Below are 23735 nucleotides of genomic sequence, written 5' to 3' on the forward strand. Positions count from 1 at the left end.
AAATATCCATATTTATGGTATTATCTTTTTTGCAGTGATTCGGCTCTAATATAATCCCAATTTTTTTCATTTCAGGGATATTATGATATAAATAGTGAAGTGTTTTTAAGTTTGCCTTGCATCCTTGGAACCAGTGGAGTGTCTGAAGTCATCGGGACCACAGTGAAAGAAGATACAGTGACTGAGAAACTCCAAAGCAGTGCATCATCAATACATAGTCTCCAGCAACAGTTAAAACTTTGATTCTAAAGTTCAGAGTTACTTGAAAGGAAAGGTCGTTTAATTCTACCAACATATATATAGGGCTGAGAACTTCTGTGTCTTATTATTTATCCTTACAAACTGCTTGGTTAAGGTAGATGGTTTCTTGGTTGGCTTTGTAATATGAATCCTTAGGTAGTTAGATAAGAAGGAAAAAAATCTAATTTTCTTTGTTGTTCTTGAGATATCTATACTGTTCTTTAAACCTACAGCAGAGATAAACGTTCATCTGCAATATGCATCATTTTAAAATTATGTATCCTCAATGAGCACCTTTAGCACTTTGGGAATACTTTGAAAATGATACATTTTTAAAGGAAAATTACTCTTTGACTGTTATAATAACCATGATAAGCCGAAAGCCCAGTATGGATTTACAAAATCTGTGCCAGCCATACACTCAAAGGATCCACAATTTAAGCTATTAATGTTTCTTCTTTAAAAACAGTGGGTAGTAATGATAATAAAGCATTTTGTTTTCCCTCTTCAAATTGATTAGCTACCACAAAAATGGAAAAGAATTTTACACGTACTTTAAAATAGTAAAAAGGAAAATGAAATTTTTTAATATATGAAGAAAAAGTGTACTTTAATTTCCAGTGGGACTGTCCTTTCTGGAATTTTCTATAACCTCTTCCTAGGCTATATAAGATCTCCGACATCTCAAGAACGCACTGTGACATTAGTAGAACCATAGAGAATGTGTATTTTTAGTGGAAGTAGGTTATGAATGAAAGCCAAGCAGTTTAAAGCCAAAATATGAGGCTTTCGTAAAAGCCATTGGTCTTAATGGGGAGAGGTTGGGTGGGCTGATTGTCTGAGCAAATCCTTTAACTACTCCTGAAGAAATGATTTACTTTGGTGATGGGTCAATAATGACAATATCTTCATATGTGAAAGATAGCATATTATTACGAATGTGATGCACAGCTAAGAGCAAGAACTAACATCAACACTTCTAGTATTTCTGGCAATGTGATGAGCACTTTATTGTTTTATTCCTCAGGATTATTTATTAATCCTCACAGTAACCCACTGAGGAAGGGACTATTATCATCATTTTATAGAGGAGGAAATTGAGGTTTAGTGCCCAAGATCTCATGACTAAGGGACACTTACATACAACCTCTACTCTTTCTAAGTACGAGAAGAGGGAAAAAGCATAAAAGCAGAAATAGTTACCACAAGACCCTAAAGCTGGGGTTCTATATTCTTATATTCTCATGTAGGGGCTTTTTTTTTCAATATAGTTTTTAGAAAGACTGATTCTCTGACTTCCCAGACTTGCCCTCAGCAAATAGCTGGGGGGAATGGGGGAGGTACGCACTGAAGTAGGCGTTTAGTTATTTAGTCATTCAGTTAAATAAGTGGGAGCCTGCTATACACCAGGTGCCATACTGGGCACTGCAGATACAGTGGTGAGCAAATCTGGACTAGGTCCAAGCCCTCATGGTGCTTATAATCTAGTATGGAAACATAGTAATCAAGTCTCACAAATAAATGTCCAATGCAAGTGTAATAAGTGCTGTGAAGAAGTCCCAGGTGCTTTGAAAGCATATTATAGGTAACCCAAACCTGGTCAATGAGATAGGAGCCAGATGGATTATACGGGCAGACATACCTTAGGTAGAGACGAAACAGTCAAACTAATGCTGATTTAGAATAATAATGGGTGCTTATAATGATGAGCTTAAATCATAAAGAAAAGGTGAAATTATATTCAGTGTTCCATGTTTAAGTAGAAAAGTATTTAATATGCTTGGAAAGATTCACACTATAATGAACTAGTGTAAAAACATTGGCCATTTGAAGAGAAGAGCATTAGTTCTGTGTAATTTCACTGCATGGGTAGGTTATTTTGGTGTTAACTCTAATAGTATATCCTCACTGTCCTTTTGTATGAAATAAGAAATTAAAACTAAAAGGACCATTTCTTGTGTTTTTAAAGTCGCCTTTTCTAATATCAGATACCTAATTGTGCTCTTGAAGAATAACCTAATTACAAGATACTGTATAAATAGATGAATTGCTAAGAATTCACTACATTAATTATAAAAGGAACATGTCACTACAACAATACTTATTGCGTCTACTGTTATTCCGGGTACTGTGTTAGAATCTGAGAAGTGAAAAGATGAGTAATAATAGCCCTTGCCCTACAGAAGCCCACAATATAGAAGTAATTCTATCAGATATTTCCTTGAGTGTTGAGTATTATAAATCATATAGTAAGTTCTATATATAAGTCAAGAAGCAGTACCACCACCACCTCACTGTGATTTGGTGATAATTTGACATTCATGATGCTTCTATTAACTTTCACTTTTTTTCATCTTTCCAAAATCATGCAGTGTCTCTTGTTATGGTTTTCAATGGAGCTTGGATTAAAATGCTTCTTTGATATTGTAACAGATAAATATTTTATTTTCCAATTTACATTGTAGTTATTCTTAAATATCAAGAATATTGAATAAAATAAACTTTGACTTTAAAATTACCGGGGGATTCCTAATTTATTGGGTGGAAGGAAATATATTCAGATTGAGGAGAAAGATTCTTTCCTATAATTCATACAGTCCCCAGGATATTTAGTTACTTCATTTTAAGTGGCTTAAGTGCAAAATGAAGAGAATGGATTTTGTTAATTGTTTTCAAACTTTAAAAAATTATTTTTAACAAGAACACCTTTTGAACAATATATTGCCTACACTCTTCCAATTGATAAAAGTAGAATTGCTGTAACTGGAGGTGCTCCTGGGTAAGCTGTGGCTTTAAGAATAGTTTGAAAAGCACATTACTTTTAAGTGACAAAGAGGTGTAGGGAAGGATAGACTGCCCTATAGTTTGGTTTGACTGGAGCTGTGTGCTTAACTAATATATAGTGTCCAAAGAAAGATACCTATTAAAATAGACTTTATTTTGTGTGTGTTGGCAACAATGTATAATGATGCTTCCACATGTTGTCAATTAGGCCCTCTTTGTGTATGTGACCTTCACTTAGATGCCAATTTAGAAGAGAATTAATACCACAGCCTGTTCCCCAGTAGCACTATGCTAATATCATCCAAATAATCATACTTCACACCGTCAAGCCCAAGCTTTACAGTACCTCGAACGGCACTGTACTTACAAAACTGGTGGTGATGTGCAATAATAATGACTAATATAAATGACCATGAGGAACTTCTATGGGTATAGAAATTCAATTAAGATAGAGTACCTACTCTTGCACTGTATAATAAGACAATGAGGATCTGAAGATGAGTCTGCCCTCAAAGACTTGGACTTTGTTAGTGGACAGGCTAGTACACACACGGAATCCAAGGTAGAAGGTAGGATGTCTGGGCACCAAGGAGAAATGGGGGCTTGGATTAAAATGCTTAATCCAAGCATTTGGATTAGGGGAATGATTTCCTGTAGAAGAAATTACTGCCTGGCTTCCTGTGAAACGAGGGCTCTGCACTTTGCCCTCGGGAATGTAGTATGATGAACTTTTCACCTTAAAAATGAAAAACCACCTGATAATCAGAGACGCTGGGCATCGCCTTTTGCAAGCCTTTCATCCTAGAGTTGGAAAAAACTGAAGCCCGAACTAGGAGTGCATTTGCCTGCTATTATCAGAAGGGCAAGTCAGTGGCAGAACTGTTTTCTGACTCCAGTCTAGTGCCTTCCCACTTGATGTTTGTCGTTTAAGCTCATTGGCAAGATCTTCGTACTTCTTCCCCTCCCTGCACCTGCGCTCTTAGTCTAAGGGCAACTGTCAAAGACCTGCCAATCTTACCCCGGCTCAGAGTTTCCACCCTCGGAACAAAAGTGCACTCTTGGAAAGATTCACACCATAATGAACTAGTGTAAAAACACTGGCCATTTGAAGAGAAGAGCACAAAATTGCACAAGACTGCTCGGCCTGCCAAGCTCTAGCCACGCCCACCCTTGGTCACCGACCTCGGAAGTGACGTAAGGGAACCGGAAGCGCTGGCGTGGTGGCCTACTTCCTGTTGGTAGAGGTGGGGGGGTGGGGGGTTGGCTCCGCGGTGTGCGACTGTGTGGGGCAGCCTGGGGCAGCCCCGGAGCGGCTGACCCTCTGCCTGTGGGGACGGGAGTCGCGAGGCGGCCGCCATGGCGGGGTCGGAGAGCCAGCTCAAGAAAATGGTGTCCAAGGTGAGGCCGCGGCGCGCTCGCCTTTCGGCGCGCACCCACCGCTCCCTTCCGCGCCGCCCGGGCCTTTCCGACCAGCCTAGCGAGCCCCCCCGGGCGAGCCCGAAGCCCCGGGCAGTGCCCGGCCGCCTCCGCCGCCCCAGCCCCGGGATGCCTGTCGCCCGGTGCCGGAATCCTGGGCCGGGGCCGGCGCGGGGCGGCGACGGTCAACAAAGGCGCGGAGCCGAGGCTGCCTGCCACCTGCCGCCCGTCCTCCTCTCTTCTGGGAGAGAGTTTGGAGCAGTCTTTGGGGCAGTATAGTTTTCGTCTTAGTTTTTTATCAACACAAAGAGAGGGTTGTACTTAAAACTCGGTCGTGGGCACTCCTCCACTCGTGTCCCAGTGTAGGATTCGTGCGTCTTCGCCCTTCCCTCCCGGCCCCCGGAGATTGTGTTCTTTTCAGTTTGTATTCTTCACGCAGCTCAATAGCCGACCCGCGGGAGATCATAACTTGGTTGAATTGGCTCAGTTATAAGTAAAAACGTCCTTGAGAAGCCAGAATACCGGTACCTCACTACATCGGGTGAAATAAATAGAATTCCATTACCATTTCAGGGACTTTGATTTGCTAAGAGTGACTACCTTTAATTGTATGATACTTATAACGCGGAATTATTTGGTTTGAAATTTTTAATCTTCACTGTTCAAGACCAGTGTATTTTTTTCTTTTTTATAAAAGGAGGTAGGCATTTTGTATTTAAAGCCGTGAGTTATTTTGACAACTACTTAAAATGTGGCATCTGATACCAGAGTGAACTGGGTGGTTTTTTTGTTTTTTTTTTCAGTTTATCAAAGCTAATTGGAATAAGATGTATGTGAAATGGTTGAGTGCAGAATCTTCTCCAGTTAAACGATTAGCTTTAGATACTTTTGTCAAAACAAGAATGGTAGGAAGCAAAGAAGTGTAAACAGTTTTCAGTAGTATTAAAATACACTATTATGTATGAACTTATTCCTTTGAAAAATATTTTTCCCCCCAGTAAAATCATCCCCATAGTCTTTGATTGAAGAGCAAATAATCTCTAAAGAGTGATGGTTTTTTAAATAAAGCTTCTCTTGCTTGTTCTAATCATATCTTCTAGGCTTCTGATTTTCTTTCTTTTTTAAAAAAATTGAGGTATAGTTGATTTGATTTTCTTTCGATAAAGTAATTATCCATAGTTGTAGAGGAAGTTTTAGGGAGCCCTAGAAGATTGTGGCAGAGGTCTGTGTTGTAACATTTATATATTGCTTTTTTTTTTTAAAGTACATTGTTTTATATACTATGTAACTGAAGAGTATCTGTTCCGTACCATTTTTTTTAATCTTTAAAGTTGATAACATTGCCCTTAAGGTTTATTCCTTAATTTATATGTATGAAGGTATTTACATACAAGGACAGGAATATTCAAATATTGGTTTTGAATTTTTAAAACCATAATTAGTTTTCCTAAACTTTCTGTAGAGGAACCTGCCTTCAAAGACAGAGGCAGGACATCTTTAGAAGATATTTTATACTTCCACCTGTCTTTTCCGTCCACCCTCTTCATATCCTAAGAACAAAAAAGGACATAGGGAAGAGGTGGGAGAGGGCATTCTGTCTTTTGGTTCTTGGCTTGGTTTCTGAAAAACTGAGTCTCTTACAATGGTGATGTCAGTTCTGAGTATCGGCACGTTTTCTCTCCAGCCTGTGAAGAGATAGATAGGTAGGAATAGTAAGTAGGATAATAGAAGCAATTTGTGGAATTTCTTCCTCCTGGTGGAGGGCTGGCTTCAGGTGTTATCCTTTCAGTTGGGTGTGGTCCAGTGTAGGCATTGGTAGCCAGGACCTTGGACACATTGCTAGGGTGATGGTCCTTTACTCTTTACCTGATTCTGGGATTTCCATCACCCAACATGTTACTTTGGGCCACCTTTTACTTATGCTTTTACTTATGTCTTTTTTGAGGTATAACTGACATAGAACAGTATATTATCTTTTGATATTTTACTACAGGTATTTTTTTCCTTTGAGCATTTATTTTAGCTCCCAACTTAAATACAGCTTTTAGTTTAACAACCTCTCTGTCATTGTTTTTGCAGTTAAGAGAGGTATATTTATACTATTGGTCCATCTTGCTTTACACAAATAACTTTTATATTTTTCATACAGACAACTACCTGTATTCTTACATGCTACATCTACAGCATTCCTAGAGGTGGAGTCACTACTAACTAGGTAGGAGAGAGCTGGCACATTAAAGATTGTAATGCACTTCACACTGTTTTAGATTCTAGGGATACAACAGTGAACAGACAGTGTGGAATTTAAATTCTATTAGAAGGCAACAAACAACTCAGTAAGTACATTAAGTAGCATGTTAGAAGGTGTTAAGTACTTTGGAGAAAAGTAAAGCAGGAAAGGGTAATAGAGTGCTCAAACGTGAGACTAGGATAGGTTGCAATTTTAGAGAGTAGTAAAGGAAGGCCTTCCTGAGGTCTATTTGAGCAAGACCTGAAAGAGGTGAGGAAGCAAACTGGAACAATCTGGAGTAAGAACATTCCAGGAAGAAGGAAAAACAAGCACAAGGGCCCTGAGACAGAAGCTTGTCATGCATGATAGAGGAACAGCAAAGGGAGCTAAGGGGGCTGGACTGGAGTGAGCAAGGGGAAACAGTGCTGAATAAAGGGGTGGTAGATTTTGGAGGGTCTTGCAGGCCACTGTAAGCACTTTGGCTTTTACTTGGAGTATGGTGGGAAGCCCCTGATCTGTTACTTGTACTTGGAGTATGGTGGGAAGCCCCTGATCTGTTACTTGTACTTAGAGTATGGTGGGAAGCCCCTGATCTGTTAACAGTATAGCTCTAGCTGCTGTGCTGAGACTAGACTGTAGGAGGTTCAGTCGAGTGGAAGCAGAGACAGCTCCAAGGAGGCAGTTGTAGTAACCTAAGTGTAGCTATGAAGGTAGTGAGTAGTGATCAGGTTCTGGATATTTTTGAAGGTAGAGCTAACAGGGTTTTCCGACAGACTCACTGTGGATGTGTAGGAAAGAGAAGCATCCAGGATAATGTCAAAGCTTTTGTCCTGAGCAACTAGAAGGATACAGACATGGAAGACTGTAAGAGGCATAGATTTTGGGGGGAAGATAAGGAGTTCAATTCTGATCATGTTAAATTTGACATTCATTAGATATCCAAGTGGAGATATCAAATTGGTAATTGGATATACGTGTCTGGAGTTCAGTAAAGAGGTTCAGACTCGAATTTTTAAATTTGGGAGTTATCAGTGTATAAATGTTATTTTAAGCCATGCATGGAGATCACCAAAGGAGTGAGTTGAGATAAAGAAGAGGACCAAGGACTGAGCCCTGGGGCTCAATATTATTAAGATAAGAGGTTAGGAGAAGAGAAAGAACCAGCAAAGACACTGAGAAGGGGTAGACACAAAGAGGAGAAAAAGCAGCAGTGGTGCCCTGCAAATCAAGTGAAGAACATGTGTTAAGAGGAAGGAATTGACTTGGTCAAATGCTGCTGTGATAGGTTAAGATGAAGACTGAGGATTGGCCATTGCATATGGCCATGTGTGGCAGTTACTGGTGATGTTAATGAGCAATTTCAGTGAAAGTGGAAAACCCTGATTGGAGTGGGTTTGAAGAGAAAGGGTCTAGTCTTTGAGCATCAGTGGTTAACATCACGGAGAGATACCTAGATGTCATATGCTACTTGATGGAAAAACACCATCATCTGTGAAATGATCTTGCCAGAGAGAGGGGAAGACAGTGGAGGAAAAAAAAAAGTAAAATTTAGAAAAAAATCATGAAAAAGATCATAACTTCCAGATCCAACTACTAATTCACAAGAAATACAAAGGAAATAGGAACATACATATTAAACTACACCAAGGGGACGCAGTTAGCAAAATCCAAACTGTGGGAGCTTCTATAGGACAAATGAACCGATTTCTTCAACAAGTAAGTTTGAAGGGGTTAAAATAGAAATGGACCCACTGATGAGTAGTTAAAATGTGTTATATCCATATAATGGAATATTATTCAGCAACATGAATGTACCTTGAAAACCTAAGTGAAAGAAGGTAGTCATAAATGACCACAGACTATATAATTCCATTTATATGAAATGTCCAGAATAGGCAAATTGATAGAAACAAAGTAGATTAGCAGTTGTCTAGGGTGAAAGGGGATGTCGCTGGTGGAGTGAGTGGGTGATTGCTACAGGTTGTGCATTTCTTTTGGGGGTGATGAAGATGTTCTAAAATTGATAGTGGTGGCGGTTGTACAACTCTGAATGTACTAACAGCCACTGAGCCTTACGTAAGTCACTTTAAATGTGTGAATTATATGGTATGTGAATTATATCTCAGTAAAGCTATTATCAAAAAAGAGGGGTGGGAGAGAATCTGTAGATTAAAAGAGGCCTAAAGGACATTTTCACATTGAAATATGTGGTCTTTATTTGGATCTCCATTCAAACAACAACAAAAATGACATGAGACTGCATATTTTATGATATAAGGAAATAGTGATTATTTTAGTGTGATAATAGTATTGTAGGCTTTTTTTTAAAGTTCTTATCTTTTAAAGATACGTACTAAAATATTTATGGGTAATAGGATATGATGTTACCATTTGCTTCAGAATAATACAGGAGGAGGGAAAGGTGAATGAGATTATAGATTAAATAAGATTGGCTATGAGTTGATTGTTGAAGCTGGGTGTAGTGCTGAAGCAGGGGATTTATTATACTGTTCTACTTTTGGATACCTTTGAAATGTTCCATAATAAAAAGCTTTAAGAGGAGAGAGTAGGAAGAGAGCAAGTACGGACAGCAAAAGTAGGAAGCTCCTTGCAGGAGTTTTTGCTGTAAAGGGGAACTGAGAGAAGTTTGGTTGTAGGTGGAGGGGGAAGGGAGGTAAGGAATGTTTTTGTGTGAATAAGACAGGAGAAAGAAAAATATGTGTGTGGTAATAGTACTGATCCCATAGCATGGAAAAGTTGGTGCTTCAGGACAAAAGAGGTCAAGAACTGCTGAAGAGATGCCTTTGAGTAGACCTGGATTTATTTCCTAATTTTTCTTGTATTTTCTCCCTTATTGTCTATCACTGTCTTTTGTGCTGGTCTCTGAGATTTCTTTGACTTTATATTCTAATCCTTCTATTAGATGTTTTATTTCTACTCTCACTTTTTTTTATGTCCAAGAGTCCTTTTCTGAGTGTTCTTGTTTTATGGATACAATATCATTTCTTCTTTCTTTGAAATTTTTAATGCTAATTCTTTTTGAAGTTTTCTTCTGCTCCTTGCATTATTTTTATTCTTAGTTCCTTCTTTCCGTCTGTGACATGTTTCTTGGAGTCTTTCTTTTTGGAATAACTGACTGTTCCTTTTTAAGAGAGAAGCACTAAAAGCTGATTGAAAGCTTTGTGCATGAATGGAGCTTGTCAGCTGGTGAGCTTCAGTGTGTTGTGAACAGATGGGGATCCCCATCTCCTGATTTCCTAATCTGCTAAGAGTGTGTAAGCAAGGTTCCTAGTTTTCCTGGACTGGAGTGGTACAAGGCAGGGGTATGAGAATACAATACAGCACATGGTAAATTGCAAAATAGTATTGACGATGAATGCTGGAGAGGAGAGATCGTTTTGGGCTAAAGGGAAGTCTGGAAAAGGATTCATTGAGAAGGAAAGTGAGGGCTTCCCTGGTGGCACAGTGCTTGAGAGTCCACCTGCCGATGCAGGGGACGCGGGTTCGTGCCCCGGTCCAGGAAGATCCCACGTGCCGTGGAGCGGCTGGGCCCGTGAGCCATGGCCACTGAGCCTGCGCGTCCGGAGCCTGTGCTCCGCAATGGGAGAGGCCACAACAGTGAGAGGCCCGCGTACCGCAAAAAAAAAAAGAAAGAAGAGAAGGAAAGTGATGTAAACTAGGTCTTTGAGAATGATTAAGATTTGATTTGGCGGAGGACCTTTTAAGTTGGAAAAAGAGCTAAAATGGAGGTAAAAGTTTGAATAGGTGGCAGGAGAAAAAGCTACTGGGGTTCTTTCAGTCTTTATTTAATTAATGTTAATGATCACTCAGAACCATTATACTTTTAAGAAGAGTGCTATTAATAAGATTTTAAGAAAATTAACCTAGCAGTAAAATATGTTCATTGGTTTTAAACTAAATTCATTTGTAATTTTCCTTTTCAGTACAAATACAGAGACCTAACTGTACGTGAAACTGTCAGTGTTATTACTTTATACAAAGATCTCAAACCTGTATTGGATTCATATGGTGAGTTTATATAATAAAAATATCAAGTACTATACTTTGAGTTTACTCTCTTTGTTAATAATTGTAGGTTTCCCATTTTCCCTTTAAGTTTGTTGGTTTTTTCATTGTAGGACTAACCTTCACCTAAAAAAAGTTGTGAGAGATAGGAAATTACAAGATCTAATAATAACATCTTACATTTGTTTAGTTATTTTAAGTTTTAATATACTACTCTAACATAGAACTAATGCAAATTTAGAACTAGAGGTGATGTTAAAAATAGTTTAGTCCATCATTTCCCAAAATAGTATACATAGTTGTGAAGAATGTTGCTTTGGGGGCATGGGTAGAGGGGATTCTGAGGTTAAGTTTGAGCACTTATAGATTAAACAAAATTAAATGGGTTTCTTTGCAACAAGATTTCTCAGAGCCTTTAATATGCTAATGTGTCATTATGCCTCACCAAGGGGGGAGAGAAGATAATACATTGTTCAGTATATTCTAAAGTTAATTAACTAGTGAACCTTTTTTCTCTCTAGAGCATCTCTTTATATTCTTAGGAACACATTTTGTAAAACTATATTCTGGACTATCCTTTTCATTTTATAGATGAAGAAAACACTTAAAAACTATTGTCCTTAATTCTGTAGAGTAGGTAGGTGACAATTTGTGTCCACCTTCTATTGAGATGAAATAAAGTTGTGATTTAAGTAAGAAATGACAATATTCAGAGGGTTTTTTTTGGTTTTTTTTTAAACAGTCTTTTTGGCCCCACCAATCCTAACCTAATCTCTCCAACCCCGTCTCCTGGTAAACACCAAATGTGCCAGGGCCAAGGGAAACCCATGCTGCCTCCTGCCCATTGTGAGGCCCTTGGCAATGAGGGCAAAGAGCTGAATTTTGTAGCTGAGACTCTCACTCTAAACCCCACTCATCTCCAGGGCTTTGTAAACAGGAGCCTGGTGAGAGGCAGCAGAGGGGGAATCAATCCTGAATATCCTGAACAACAAAGTCATGAACCGGAAGTCCTCTCCCAAACTAGGGCATAATTCTCCTTCCTGTCCACATACTGTACTATGGTATTTAGATCTGCAAAAAAACTCATATTACCAAAATTAGAGTTAATTTAAAAATGGCTTCAATGGGGGAATAAAGTGACAAAGGCTAGAATTTTATGGTAAGTGTATAGTTTTTACTGAATACTAAAAGAATAAATGTTGATCAAAACTGACAAAGAGGGGGCTTCCCTGGTGGCGCAGTGGTTGAGAGTCTGACTGCCGATGCAGGGGACACGGGTTCATGCCCCGGTCCGGGAGGATCCCACATGCCACGGAGCGGCTGGGCCCATGAGCCATGGCCGCTGAGCCTGCGCGTCCAGAGCCTGTGCTCCGCAACGGGAGAGGCCACAGCAGTGAGAGGCCCGCGTACCGCAAAAAAAACCCAAAACAACAACAACAACAACAAAATAAACTGACAAAGATTCCAGCATCATTGAACAAATATTATATATACAGCCACACAGGCTGGACCAAGTCTAAACCATTGTCATCAACATGCTTTTAGAGTAAATATAACCCTAAAATTAAATACGGTGGTCTTTTAAAAATACAAAATCAGAATAAATTACAGCACAGTTTATAATTGTCAATAGTAGGTAAAAGAACTGAGGTCAACAGTACAGTTCTGTGTTCTTGTACTGCACATTACAGCCTTTCCTCTATGTAATAGTGTTAATTCCAAATCATTATTACAGATAATAGCAGTCCATGTAACACAAAGTACGTGCCCCAGTTATTCAGTCAATTACAGGTAGGAAAACTTGTGCGATGTGAGAAATATTTGTATTAAAAGAAGATGTCCGTATTTGACTGTGAAAACTTTTTTCCTTTTTCATACTGTGGGATACTACATTGGGATTGAGAATGACAGTGAGTGGGAATAAACATCTGAAAACATTAGGTTAATATTTAATATGGTGTCAGTTAATAGTGATTTTTAAGTAATTTTATAATCATGTTGGTTGGGGATCCAGAGCTCATATTTATTGGGACTGTAGCATTAACATTTATTTTTCCAAGTAATTCATAGCATCTTTACTCATTCAAAGCTGATCCCATTAAGTGAATCAACAAAGGATACTTTATTATTGGACAAAATGTATGAACATTAACAAGTTAGTCCTTTCAAGGGTAATAATGCATTTTAACTGTTGTTTCTGAAACATAAGAATAACTTACGTGGGAGCATCTGTGAGAATGCTTGTTGATTAACTCATTATTCTTACCTTTCAGTTTTTAATGATGGCAGTTCCAGGGAACTAATGAACCTCACTGGAACGATTCCTGTGCCTTATAGAGGTAAATGTCTTATGTGATTCGTGTTTCCAGCATAGATGCATTTTAATTCACATTTAGTTGCCAAAGAATTGTAGGTAATTAAGCTTGCTTTTTTGTGACTTTCATGATAATATAGAAACTTCACCTCCTATTCTAATTGAACTTCATTTGGCAGCAGCACCTCATATTTTCATCTTTTTTCCCCTACTTCCTTACCCAGATATATCAACAAATAAGTGCCTCAGTGCACTGGAAGAGTTTGTTTGATAGAATCAGAGAATCTTAGAACTAGAAAGGGATCTTAGCTGCCTCCTAGTTCAGCTCCCACCCTACTCAAACTTATCTGACAATGGGAAGCTGTATAGTATAGTGACTAAGATAGAGGCTTTACAGTCAGGGCAGAGTAGGGTTTTAGTTCTCCCTCTGTAATGTATTAGTTTTGTGACGATGGGCATCTGTAACATTTGGATAATAGTACCTAACTCAAAGAAGAATTCATTTGTAATAATGTATGTAAAGGACTTAGCAGAGAGGCTGGTATATCAAAAGTAGCTATTATTTATGGTTGTAATGCTGATGATGGATAATTACATCTCTGTCAGTCAGCCACCCTCTGCTGGAAGACTTACAATGATAATGGAGCATTCAGCTTCATGAGCAACTGTGGACAGCTCTGTTAGTTATTCCTTGTGACTAGCTAAGACCTGTGTCTCAGTAACCTACCCACTGATTTTATATAGTACCTGCTATGCGTGGGGGAAAAGGGCTAGGGATACAAAGGTGAATAAAGGATGTACCTTCCCTGGAAGAACATACACAAATAGGGGAAACAGGGAATAAATAGATATTTACACTATTCTATACCCGTTATAGAATAATGAAATATAAAGGTGCTGTGAGATTATAGAGAACAAGAACACGTGGGAAGGTCATCAAAGAAATGACGTTCAATTTGGTGTTAAAGGATGAGTGAACCATTCATAACAGAATGGACATCCCAGGTAGAGGGAAAAAACACTTGAGCATCAGCATTTTATAGAGCAAATACGAGTAAACTTCAGGATTATTGACTTTGCCTTTACCCCAGGAAGTAAGCTCTGGTGAGGGAAAAAGGTATGTGGGGGAGAGAAGGAGGCAGAAGACTATCGTAGACATAATTAAAGACATTTATTATTTTTTTTCTTCTGGTTTTATTGAGATGTAATTGACATATAGCACTATATAAGTTTGATATACAGCGTAATGATTGACTTCATACATCAAGAAATGATTACCTCAGTAAGCTTAGTGAACATCAGTCATATAGATACAAAATTAGAGAAACAAAAAAATATTTTTCCCTTGTGATGAAATTCTTAAGTTTTCATCAAGTTGCGATGTTTACTCTCAACAAATTTAATATATAACATACAGCAGTGTTCATAACATTTATCATGTTGTACATTACATTCCCAGTACTTAACTTTTTTTTTTTTTTTTGGCTGCGTTGGGTCTTCGTTGCTGCTCGCGGGCTTTCTCTAGTTGCGGCGAGCAGGGGCTACTCTTCGTTGCGGTGCGTGGGCTTCTCATTGCAGTGGTTTCTCTTGTAGCAGAGCATGGGCTCTAGGCACACAGGCTTCAGTAGTTGTGGCACCTGGGCTCAGTAGTTGTGGCACATGGGCTTAGTTGCTCCATGGCATGTGGGATCTTCCCGGACCAGGGTACAAACCTGTGTCCCCTGCATTGGCAGGCAGATTCTTAATCACTGCACCACCAGGGAAGTGCCCTTGCTTTTTTATAACTGGAAGTTTGTACCTCATGTCTACTGTCCTACAATTCTCCCTCCCCCCCAGCCCTCACCTCTGATAACCACAAATTTGATCTCTTTTTCTGTTTGTTTATCTGTGTGTGTTTGAAGTATAATTGACCTATAACACTGTGTTAGTTTCTGTTATAGAACATAGTGATTTGATATTTCTGTACCTCTCAAAATGATCAACATGATAAATCTAGTTACCATCTGTCACCATACAAAACATTACATAATTATTGACAGTATTCCCCACACTGTACATATCATACTGTGATTCATTTATTTTACAGATGGAAGTTTGTACCTCTTAATCTTCCTCACCTGTTTCTCTTCTCCCACCTTCTTCCCCTCTGGCAACCACCTCTTCTTTGTATCTATGAGCCTGTTTCTGTTTAGTTTTGTTTGTTCATTTGTTTTGTTTTTTAGATTCCACATATAAGTGAAATCATACAGTATTTGTCTTTCTCTGTCTGACTTATTTCACTTAGCATAATACCCTCTAGGTCTATCCATGTTGTCACAAACGGCAAGATTTCATTCTTTTTTATGGCGCAGTAATATTCCATTATGTATATGTATACCACATCTTCTTTATCCATTCATCTATCAGTGGGTACTTAGGTTGCGTCCATATCTTGGCTATTATAAATAATGTTGCAGTGAACATAGGAGTGCATATATCTTTTCAAATTAGTGTTTTCATTTTCTTCAGATAAATAACCAGAAGTAGAATTGCTGGATCATATGGTAGTTCTATTTTTAATTTTTAAGTAATCTCCATACTGTTTTCCATAGTGGCTGCACCAATTTATATTCCCACCAGCAGTGCACAAGGGTTCTCTTTTTCATACACACACACACACACACACACACACACACACACACACACACACACACACACACGCATACATACATGTACATTTTATTTAAACTAAACCTTTGTTCCTTCACCATTTTTTTGTATGGCAGAGTTCCTAAGCCTAAGTAATTCTAGAGAATCCATCATTTTCACAAAGCAAAGAATTCTAGATGGTGGAAATAAAGTTATGTTTTATGTATTAAGATATATTTTATTGGAGTCTTTTTTTTTTCATTCTAGAAGTACTTTTGGGTAAAAAATAAATCCGAAGTCCCATAACTGTCTGATTTCTTTAAGTGAATTTTATGTGTATATACTTTTATGAAGTAAAACTGTTTCTGAGTGGGGGAAATGTATCTGAATTATGTTAAGTGATTCAAATGGTTGCTTGGGACACTGGACTTTAACCTTAGGAAGAAAAGTCTTTGATTTATGTTCAATATGTTAACCATCAGATCCTTTGAAACACTGTTCATTTTGACTATATATAGTCAAATTTCTCAACTGAGAGAGATTCTATTACATAAAGCAAAAAAAGGGGGATGACATCATTGATTGTGAAACTACCACTGAAAATGCCATATTCATTGGTCAAGCTGTGTCCACCAGTCAGCATCTGTTTGACACTTGAATTAGGTCTTACAGTGTGACTTTTGGCAAGGGAATTTAAAGTCTAGCATATCACTTTCCAAAAGGACACCGTTGTCTGTCCTTCTGTATCCTTTACCAGTGAACTTTATTAACTGAAGTGACAAGAGTCAAATAACAAAGAGTGGCTTGAACCAAAAGATAATTTGTGAATAATGTTTTTATGGCAGTAAGTACACTTACTACACTGGCAGAGTAGTGATTAATTAGCTCCTTAATCCTGCTCATGTATTTTACAAACTGAAAATTTGAGAAACTGATGTTAAACAGAACTTTGAAACATAAAATATTTGTTGTGTTTTTTTAAAAAAGTGTTGCTTAGTTGTAGCTCTTTGTTGCTTACCTACTAAGCCATTATTGAAAAATAATAAAAGTAGAGTAACTGAAGTTTCTCTTTCTCTCTCAGGTACTACATATAATATTCCAATATGCCTGTGGCTGCTGGACACATACCCATATAATCCCCCTATCTGTTTTGTTAAGCCTACTAGTTCAATGACTATTAAAACAGGAAAGCATGTGGATGCTAACGGGAAGATATATCTTCCTTATCTACATGAATGGAAACACGTAAGTATTAACAGAGTGTTCTGAGAATTCGTTGTATTTTATATATTTTGTTCACTAGCATTTACTTTCTGTTAACTCTCAAGGAGGATTAAAGGAGAATAAATTCACATAAGATCACTAATCACTGAGCTGGGTAATTCAAAAAAGCTCTTTAAAAGAAATATATCTGGACTTCCCTGGTAGTGCAGTGGTTAAGAATCCTCCTGCCAATGCAGGGGACACGGGTTCAAGCCCTGGTCCGGGAAGATCCCACATGCCGTGGACCAACTAAGCCCACATGCCACAACTACTGAGCCTGCACTCTAGAGCCCGTGAGCCACAACTACTGAGCCCACATGCCACAACTACCGAAGCCCATGTTCCTAGAGCCCCTGCTCCGCAACAAGAGAAGCCACTGCAATGAGAAGCCCATGCACCACAACGAAGAGTAGCTCCTGCTTGCCACAACTAGAGAAAGCCCCCGTGCCACAGCGAAGACCCAATGCAGCCAAAAATAAATAATAAATAAGTAAATAAATTTACAAGAATAAATAAATAAATGAAACATATTTCTATAGAGCTTGGTAGTTTATAGAATACACATAGTCACTATTTTATTTGCTTGAGTTGAACCTTTAAGAATAGATAGAATTCACATATGGGAAATGCATTTAAAAAATATTGGGGGGCTTTCCCTGGTGGCGCAGTGGTTAAGAATCCACCTGCCAATGCAGGGGACATGGGTTCGAGCCCTGGTCCGGGAAGGTCCCACATGCTGCAGAGCAGCTAAGCCCGTGCACCACAACTACTGAGCCTGCACTCTAGAGCCCGCAAGCCACAACTGCTGAGCCCGTGAGCCACAGCTACTGAAGCCTGTGTGCCTAGAGCCCCTGCTCCACAGCAAGAGAAGCCAGTGCAATGAGAAGTCCACGCACTGCAACAAAGAGTAGCCCCCACTTGCTGCAACTAGAAAAAGCCCGCGCGCAGCAAAAAAGACCCAACGCAGCCATAAATAGATAGATAGATAAATTTATTTATTTATTTAAAAAAATATGTATATTGGGTTGGCCAAAAGGTTCAGTTGTTTTTTTTCCGTAAGATGACTTTAGTAGCACTTAGTTGTCTTTAACTTCATTTGAAACAATTTTGTTAGATTGTATGTGATAGCTGTCCTATCAACGTGCATTTAAAAAAAGACATCGGGCTTCCCTGGTGGCGCAGTGGTTGAGAGTCTGCCTGCTGATGCAGGGGACACGGGTTCATGCCCCGGTCCGGGAAGATCCCACATGCCGCGGAGCGGCTAGGCCCGTGAGCCGTGGCCGCTGAGCCTGTGCATCCAGAGCCTGTGCTCCGCAACGGGAGAGGCCACAACAGTAAGAGGCCCGCGTACTGCAAAAAAAAAAAAAAAAAAAGACATCAAAATTGGTGAATTTTTGTGCAGCCATTCATTTTAATATTGAAGATGGAAGAAAAACAACATTTTTGGCATATTATGCTTTATTATTTCATGAAAGGAAAAAATGCAACTGAAACGCACAAAAAGATTTGTGCAGTGTATGGAGAAGGTGCTGTGATGATCAGACGTGTCAAAAGTGGTTTGCGAAGTTTCATGCTGTAGATTTCTCGCTGGATGATGCTGCATGTCGGGTAGACCAGTTGAAGTTGATAGCAATCAAATCAAGACGTTAATTGAGAACAGTCAACATTATACGACGCGGGAGATAGCTAACATACTCAAAATATCCAACTCAAGCACTGAAAATCATTTGCACCAGCTTGGTTATGTGAATCGCTTTGATGTTTGGGTTCCACATAAGTTAAGCAAAAAAACCCTTCCTGACCGTATTTCCGCATGCGATTCTCTACTTAAATGTAATGAAGACATTCCGTTTTTAAAATAAATTGTGATAGGAGGTGAAAAGTGGATACTGTACAATAATGTGGAACGGAAGAGATCGTAGGCAAGCAAAATGAACCACCACCAACCAACCAAAGGCCGGTCTTCATCCAAAGAAGGTGATGTTGTGTATATGGTGGGATTGGAAGGGAATCCTCTATTATGAGTTCCTTCTGGAAAACCAAACGATTCATTCCAACAAGTACTGCTCCCAGTTAGACCAACTGAAAGCAGCACTCAACAAAAAGCGTCCAGAATTAGTCAACAGGAAACGCATAATCTTCCATCAGGATAACACAAGATGGCGTGTTTTTTGAAGACCAGGCAAAAACTGTTACAGCTTGGCTGGGAAGTTCTGATTCATCCTCCATATTTAGCAGACATTGCACCTTCAGGTTTCCATTGATTTCAGTCTTTACAAAATTCTCTTAATGGAAAAAATTTCAATTCCCTGGAAGACTGTAAAAGGCATCTGGAACAGTTCTTTGCTCAAAAAGATAAAACGTTTTGGGAATATGGAATTATGAAGTTGCCTGAAAAATGGCAGAAGGTAGTGGAACAAAAGGATGACAACGTTGTTCAATAAAGTTCTTGGTGACAATGAAAAATGTGCCTTTTATTTTTACTTAAAAACAGAAGACACTTTGGCCAACCCAGTAGTATACTGGTGGCATATATTTGTGAAACTGTTCAAATCTCATTACTAAAAGTGTTCCTATCAAGAAGTAATACTAGTAAGAAACTTCTGTTTCTGCCTCTGATGGTATAGCTCTGGCAGTTTCTATCCAAAAAAATGCTGGAAAAGCCAAAGTACAAACAACATCTGAGGAAGGCTTTGGAGAACTGTTGAGGCAATTAGGACTTGAAGGGCCAAGATCCTTGCTGCAAAGAGATGAGTCAACATTCTGCCAGTTTTCCCTAAGAGTATTTATTGATTCTTGGTACAGAGTGAGAGGCTGAGAATCTGGGCAGAGGGCATTAGCTAGAGGCAAAGAAGACTGCACAGTTTCTAACAGTCTCACAGGGCTGAAAAGACAACAGTTGCTGTTCTGTCTGCCAGGCAGCCGATATCTTAGGAGCCAAGATTTGGGAGAAAAGGAAGCTACAAAGAAGTGAGCCAGATAATTTGAGTTTCCCCCTCAAGGGATATGCTGAATTCCTACATTTCAAAGACAAGATGCTAAAAAGCTAAGCAGAAAGCCTCTGTAATTCATAGCCAAGTTCTCAGCAGTCTTAGGTTGAGGAGGCAGTATGAGTTTGGAACCACTCACAAGGAGGAGGGGTATGAGTAAACATCCTAGGCTCTCAGTTGGCACCACTAGAGGAATACACCCCATGAGTGGGAACTCAGGCAGAATGAGCCCTGTAAAACTCCACCCTTGAATCAGTTCAGTGCCTGATTATATTAAGGTGATTCTCACGGTATCTGCCGGCCATAGGATAGAGTGAACTGTTGCTGGAAGGAGATAATATATAGAGCCTGTCTAATTTTTCACGAAGTGTCAGGTGTACAATTTAAAATTATCAAGTACATCAAGAGATAGGACAAAGAGGGAAAAAAGAGTAGAAACAGGATACCACCCCCCAGGTAACCCAGTTATCAGACACAGACTTGAAAATGATTGTGATTAGTATGTTCAATATGGAGAACTAATTATAATTATATTTAAAATGAACCAAATAGAAACCTTACAACTGAAAAATAGAATAATAGAAATTAAAAACCCAATAGAGGGACTTCCCTGGTGGCACAGTGGTTAAGAATCCGCCTGCCAATGCAGGGGACACAGGTTCGTGCCCTGGTTTGGGAAGATCCAACATGCCATGGAGCAGCTAAGCCCGTGTGCCACAACTACTGAGCCTGCGCTCTAGAGCCTGCAAGCTACAACTACTGAGCCCACGTGCTGCAACTACTGAAGCCCACGCGCCTAGAACCTATGCTCTGCAACAAGAGAAGCCACTGCAATGAAAAGCCCACGTACTGCAACGAAGAGTAGCCCCCACTCTCCGTGACTAGAGAAACCCGCGCGCAGCAACGAAGACCCAACGCAGCCAAAATAAATAAAATAAATTAAAAAACCCACAAAAAACTCAATAGATGGGTTTAATAGCAGATTAGACTTAGCAGAATAGAGAATTAACTGGTTTACGAATAGTTTATATTTTTAATGCTGTTGACGTAGGAATAAACCTTACAAAAGATGTACAAATCCATTATGGAGAAAATTCCAAATTTTATTGAAAGAACCTTTTTCATGGATTGGAAGACTCAGTATTATAAATATGTTGGTTCTCTACAAATTGATCTATTTCTTTTTTTTTTTTAAAGAAGACGTTGGGGGTAGGAGTTTATTAATTAATTTATTTTTGCTGTGTTGTGTCTTCATTTCTGTGCGAGGGCTTTCTCTAGTTGTGGCAAGCGGGGGCCACTCTTCATCGCGGTGTGCGGGCCTCTCACTATCGCGGCCTCTCTTGTCGCGGAGCACAGGCTCCAGACACGCAGGCTCAGTAGTTGTGGCTCACGGGCCTAGTTGCTCCGCAGCATGTGGGGTCCTCCCAGACCAGGGCTCGAATCCGTGTCCCCTGCATTAGCAGGCAGATTCTCAACCACTGCGCCACCAGGGAAGCCCTGATCTATTTCTTAACAGAAGTGTTTGTTTCTTTGCATATTTGTTAATTTTGTGAACTTGATAAGCTGAATCCAAAGTTTATATGGAAATGCAAATATTAATAATAGCCAAGAAGAGTAAGCTGGAAGGGACTTGCCTTAGAGGTATCAAAATGCATTTTAAAAAACTAGTAATTAAGATGGTATGGAATTGTCAGAGAAATATTCCAATGGGTAGATGGAACATAATAAATAACCCAGAAAAAAGATCCACTATACAGACATACCTTGGAGATATTGTGGACTCAATTCCAAACTACTGCAGTAAAGCAAAATGTTGCGATAAAATGAGTCACACAAATTGCATGGTTTCCCAATGCATGTAAAAGTTATGTTTACACTATACTGTAGTCTATTAAATGTGTAATAGCGTTGTGTCTAAAAAAACAGTATTCATACCTTAATTAAAAATACTTTGTTGTATCCTATAATAAAGCATAATAGAATATGAAAAAGAATATATATATGTATAACTGAATCACTTTGCTGTACAGCAGAAATTAACATTGTAAATCAACTATACTTCAAGAAAATAAATTTAAAAAAATACTTTATTGTTAAAAATGTTAACCATGGGGCTTCCCTGGTGGCGCAGTGGTTGGGAGTCCGCCTGCCAATGCAGGGGACACGGGTTTGTGCCCCGGTCCGGGAGGATCTCACGTGCCGCGGAGCGGCTGGGCCCGTGAGCCATGGCTGCTAAGCCTGCGCGTCTGGAGCCTGTGCTCCGCAACGGGAAGGGCCACAACAGTGAGAGGCCCGTGTACCGCAAAAAAAAAAAAAAAAAAATGTTAACCATCACGTGACAATGCAGGGTTGCCACAGACCTTCAATTTGTAAAAACTGCAGTATCTGCAAAGGACAATAAAGCAAAGCACAGTAAGAAAAGGTATGCCTATACATAAACACTTGATGTATAACAGTGGTGTTATAGTAGGTAAGTGGGGATAAGATTAACTTCAGTTATGGAGTTGGGACAGTGAGATTCCTATTTGTATAATATACAAAAATCAATTTCAGGTAGATTGTGAAAGGCAAAAAAATAAGACTTTTAAAACATAATATAGGAGACTGCCTTTCATGATCTTGTAATAGGTGAGGGTTTTTTTAACAAGATGGAAAACTTTTACTATAAAGGAAAAGACTACTAAATTTTACCTTGAGCTTATGCAGATTAAGAACTTCTGTTCATGAAAGACACATTAAAAACTGAAAAGACTAACCACAGACTGAAAGAATATACTTATAGTACTTAACACCCACAGGGTAATGTCCAGAACATAAAAATAATTTTTGGGAATCATTAAAAGAAAGAAGCCCAATAGAAAAATAGATGAAACTCTTGAACAAGTACTTCACAAAAGAGAAATCCTAATGGCCAGTAAACATATGGAAAGATGTTTAATCCTGCTAGTAGTGAGGGAAATATAAATTAAGACCATAACGAGATACCATTACATGTGCATTAAATTTGCACTACCAGTTGACAACGCTAAGGCTTAGAGAGGATGTGGAGCAAAGGGAACTCTTAGACACTGCTGATGGGAGCAAAATTGACACACTACTCTGGAAATTAGTTTGGTATTACCTAGTAAAGTTGTAAGGGCCCATGCCCTATGTCCTAGCAATTCCACTCCTTGGTATGTACACTAGAGCAGGGTTTCTCAACCTCAGTGCTACTGGCATTGTGGGTCAGATAATTCTTTATTGTGGGAGAGCTGTTCTGTTCATTATAGGATGTAGGATCCCTGGCCTTTATCCACAAGATGACAGTAGCATGACAGTTGTGACAACTGAAAATGTCTCTAGACATTTCTAAATATCCACTGGGAGACAAATATAGCACCCCCAGTTGATAACTACTGCACAAGAGTAACCCTTTTGGGCTTCCCTGGTGGCGCAGTGGTTGGGAATCCACCTGCCAATGCAGGGGACACGGGTTTGAGCCCTGGTCCAGGAAGATCCTACATGCCATGGAGCAATTAAGCCCATGTGCCACAGCTGCTGAGTCTGTGTTTGAGAGCCCGTGAGCCACAACTACTGAAGCCCGCATGCCTAGAGCCTGTGCTCCGCAACAAGAGAAGCCACCACAATGAGAAGCCTGCGCACTGCAACGAAGAGTAGCCCCCGCTCGCTGCAACTAGAGAAAGGCCGCGTGCAGCAGTGAAGACCCAATGCAGCCAAAAAAAACGAGTAACGCTTGCACATACATACTAGGAAACAGAGCAAGAATGTTCATGGCAGCATAAATAACCAAAGACTGGATACAACCCATATGACTGTTAACAACAGGAGAGTGAATAAAGAAGTT

The 23735-nt window shown here is 39.3% G+C and overlaps 2 protein-coding genes across 6 annotated transcripts in view; both read left to right on the top strand.

Annotated features, from left to right (window-relative positions):
• UEVLD (UEV and lactate/malate dehyrogenase domains) overlaps positions 1-2758 on the top strand; it is a 46819-nt gene extending 44061 nt beyond the window's left edge. For 4 of the 5 annotated variants that reach the window (XM_067749667.1, XM_067749666.1, XM_067749670.1 and 1 more), the window contains one exon: positions 76-2758. In XM_067749667.1, coding sequence (XP_067605768.1) covers positions 76-243 — 168 coding nt within the window. In that variant the 3' untranslated portion in view covers positions 244-2758. The remainder of the gene's footprint in view (positions 1-75) is intronic. The other variant, XR_010946117.1, reaches the window with a different exon arrangement.
• Positions 2759-4263: 1505 nt separating this feature from the next.
• TSG101 (tumor susceptibility 101) overlaps positions 4264-23735 on the top strand; it is a 58281-nt gene continuing 38809 nt past the window's right edge. Inside the window, exons 1-4 of the mRNA XM_067749674.1 lie at positions 4264-4422; positions 10615-10699; positions 12970-13035; positions 16720-16883. Of these exons, the coding sequence (XP_067605775.1) occupies positions 4381-4422; positions 10615-10699; positions 12970-13035; positions 16720-16883 (357 nt within the window). The 5' untranslated portion in view covers positions 4264-4380. The remainder of the gene's footprint in view (positions 4423-10614; positions 10700-12969; positions 13036-16719; positions 16884-23735) is intronic.

The sequence above is a fragment of the Pseudorca crassidens genome, chromosome 9 (genome assembly GCF_039906515.1).
Source record: "Pseudorca crassidens isolate mPseCra1 chromosome 9, mPseCra1.hap1, whole genome shotgun sequence".
Classification (NCBI taxonomy): Eukaryota; Metazoa; Chordata; class Mammalia; order Artiodactyla; family Delphinidae; genus Pseudorca; species Pseudorca crassidens.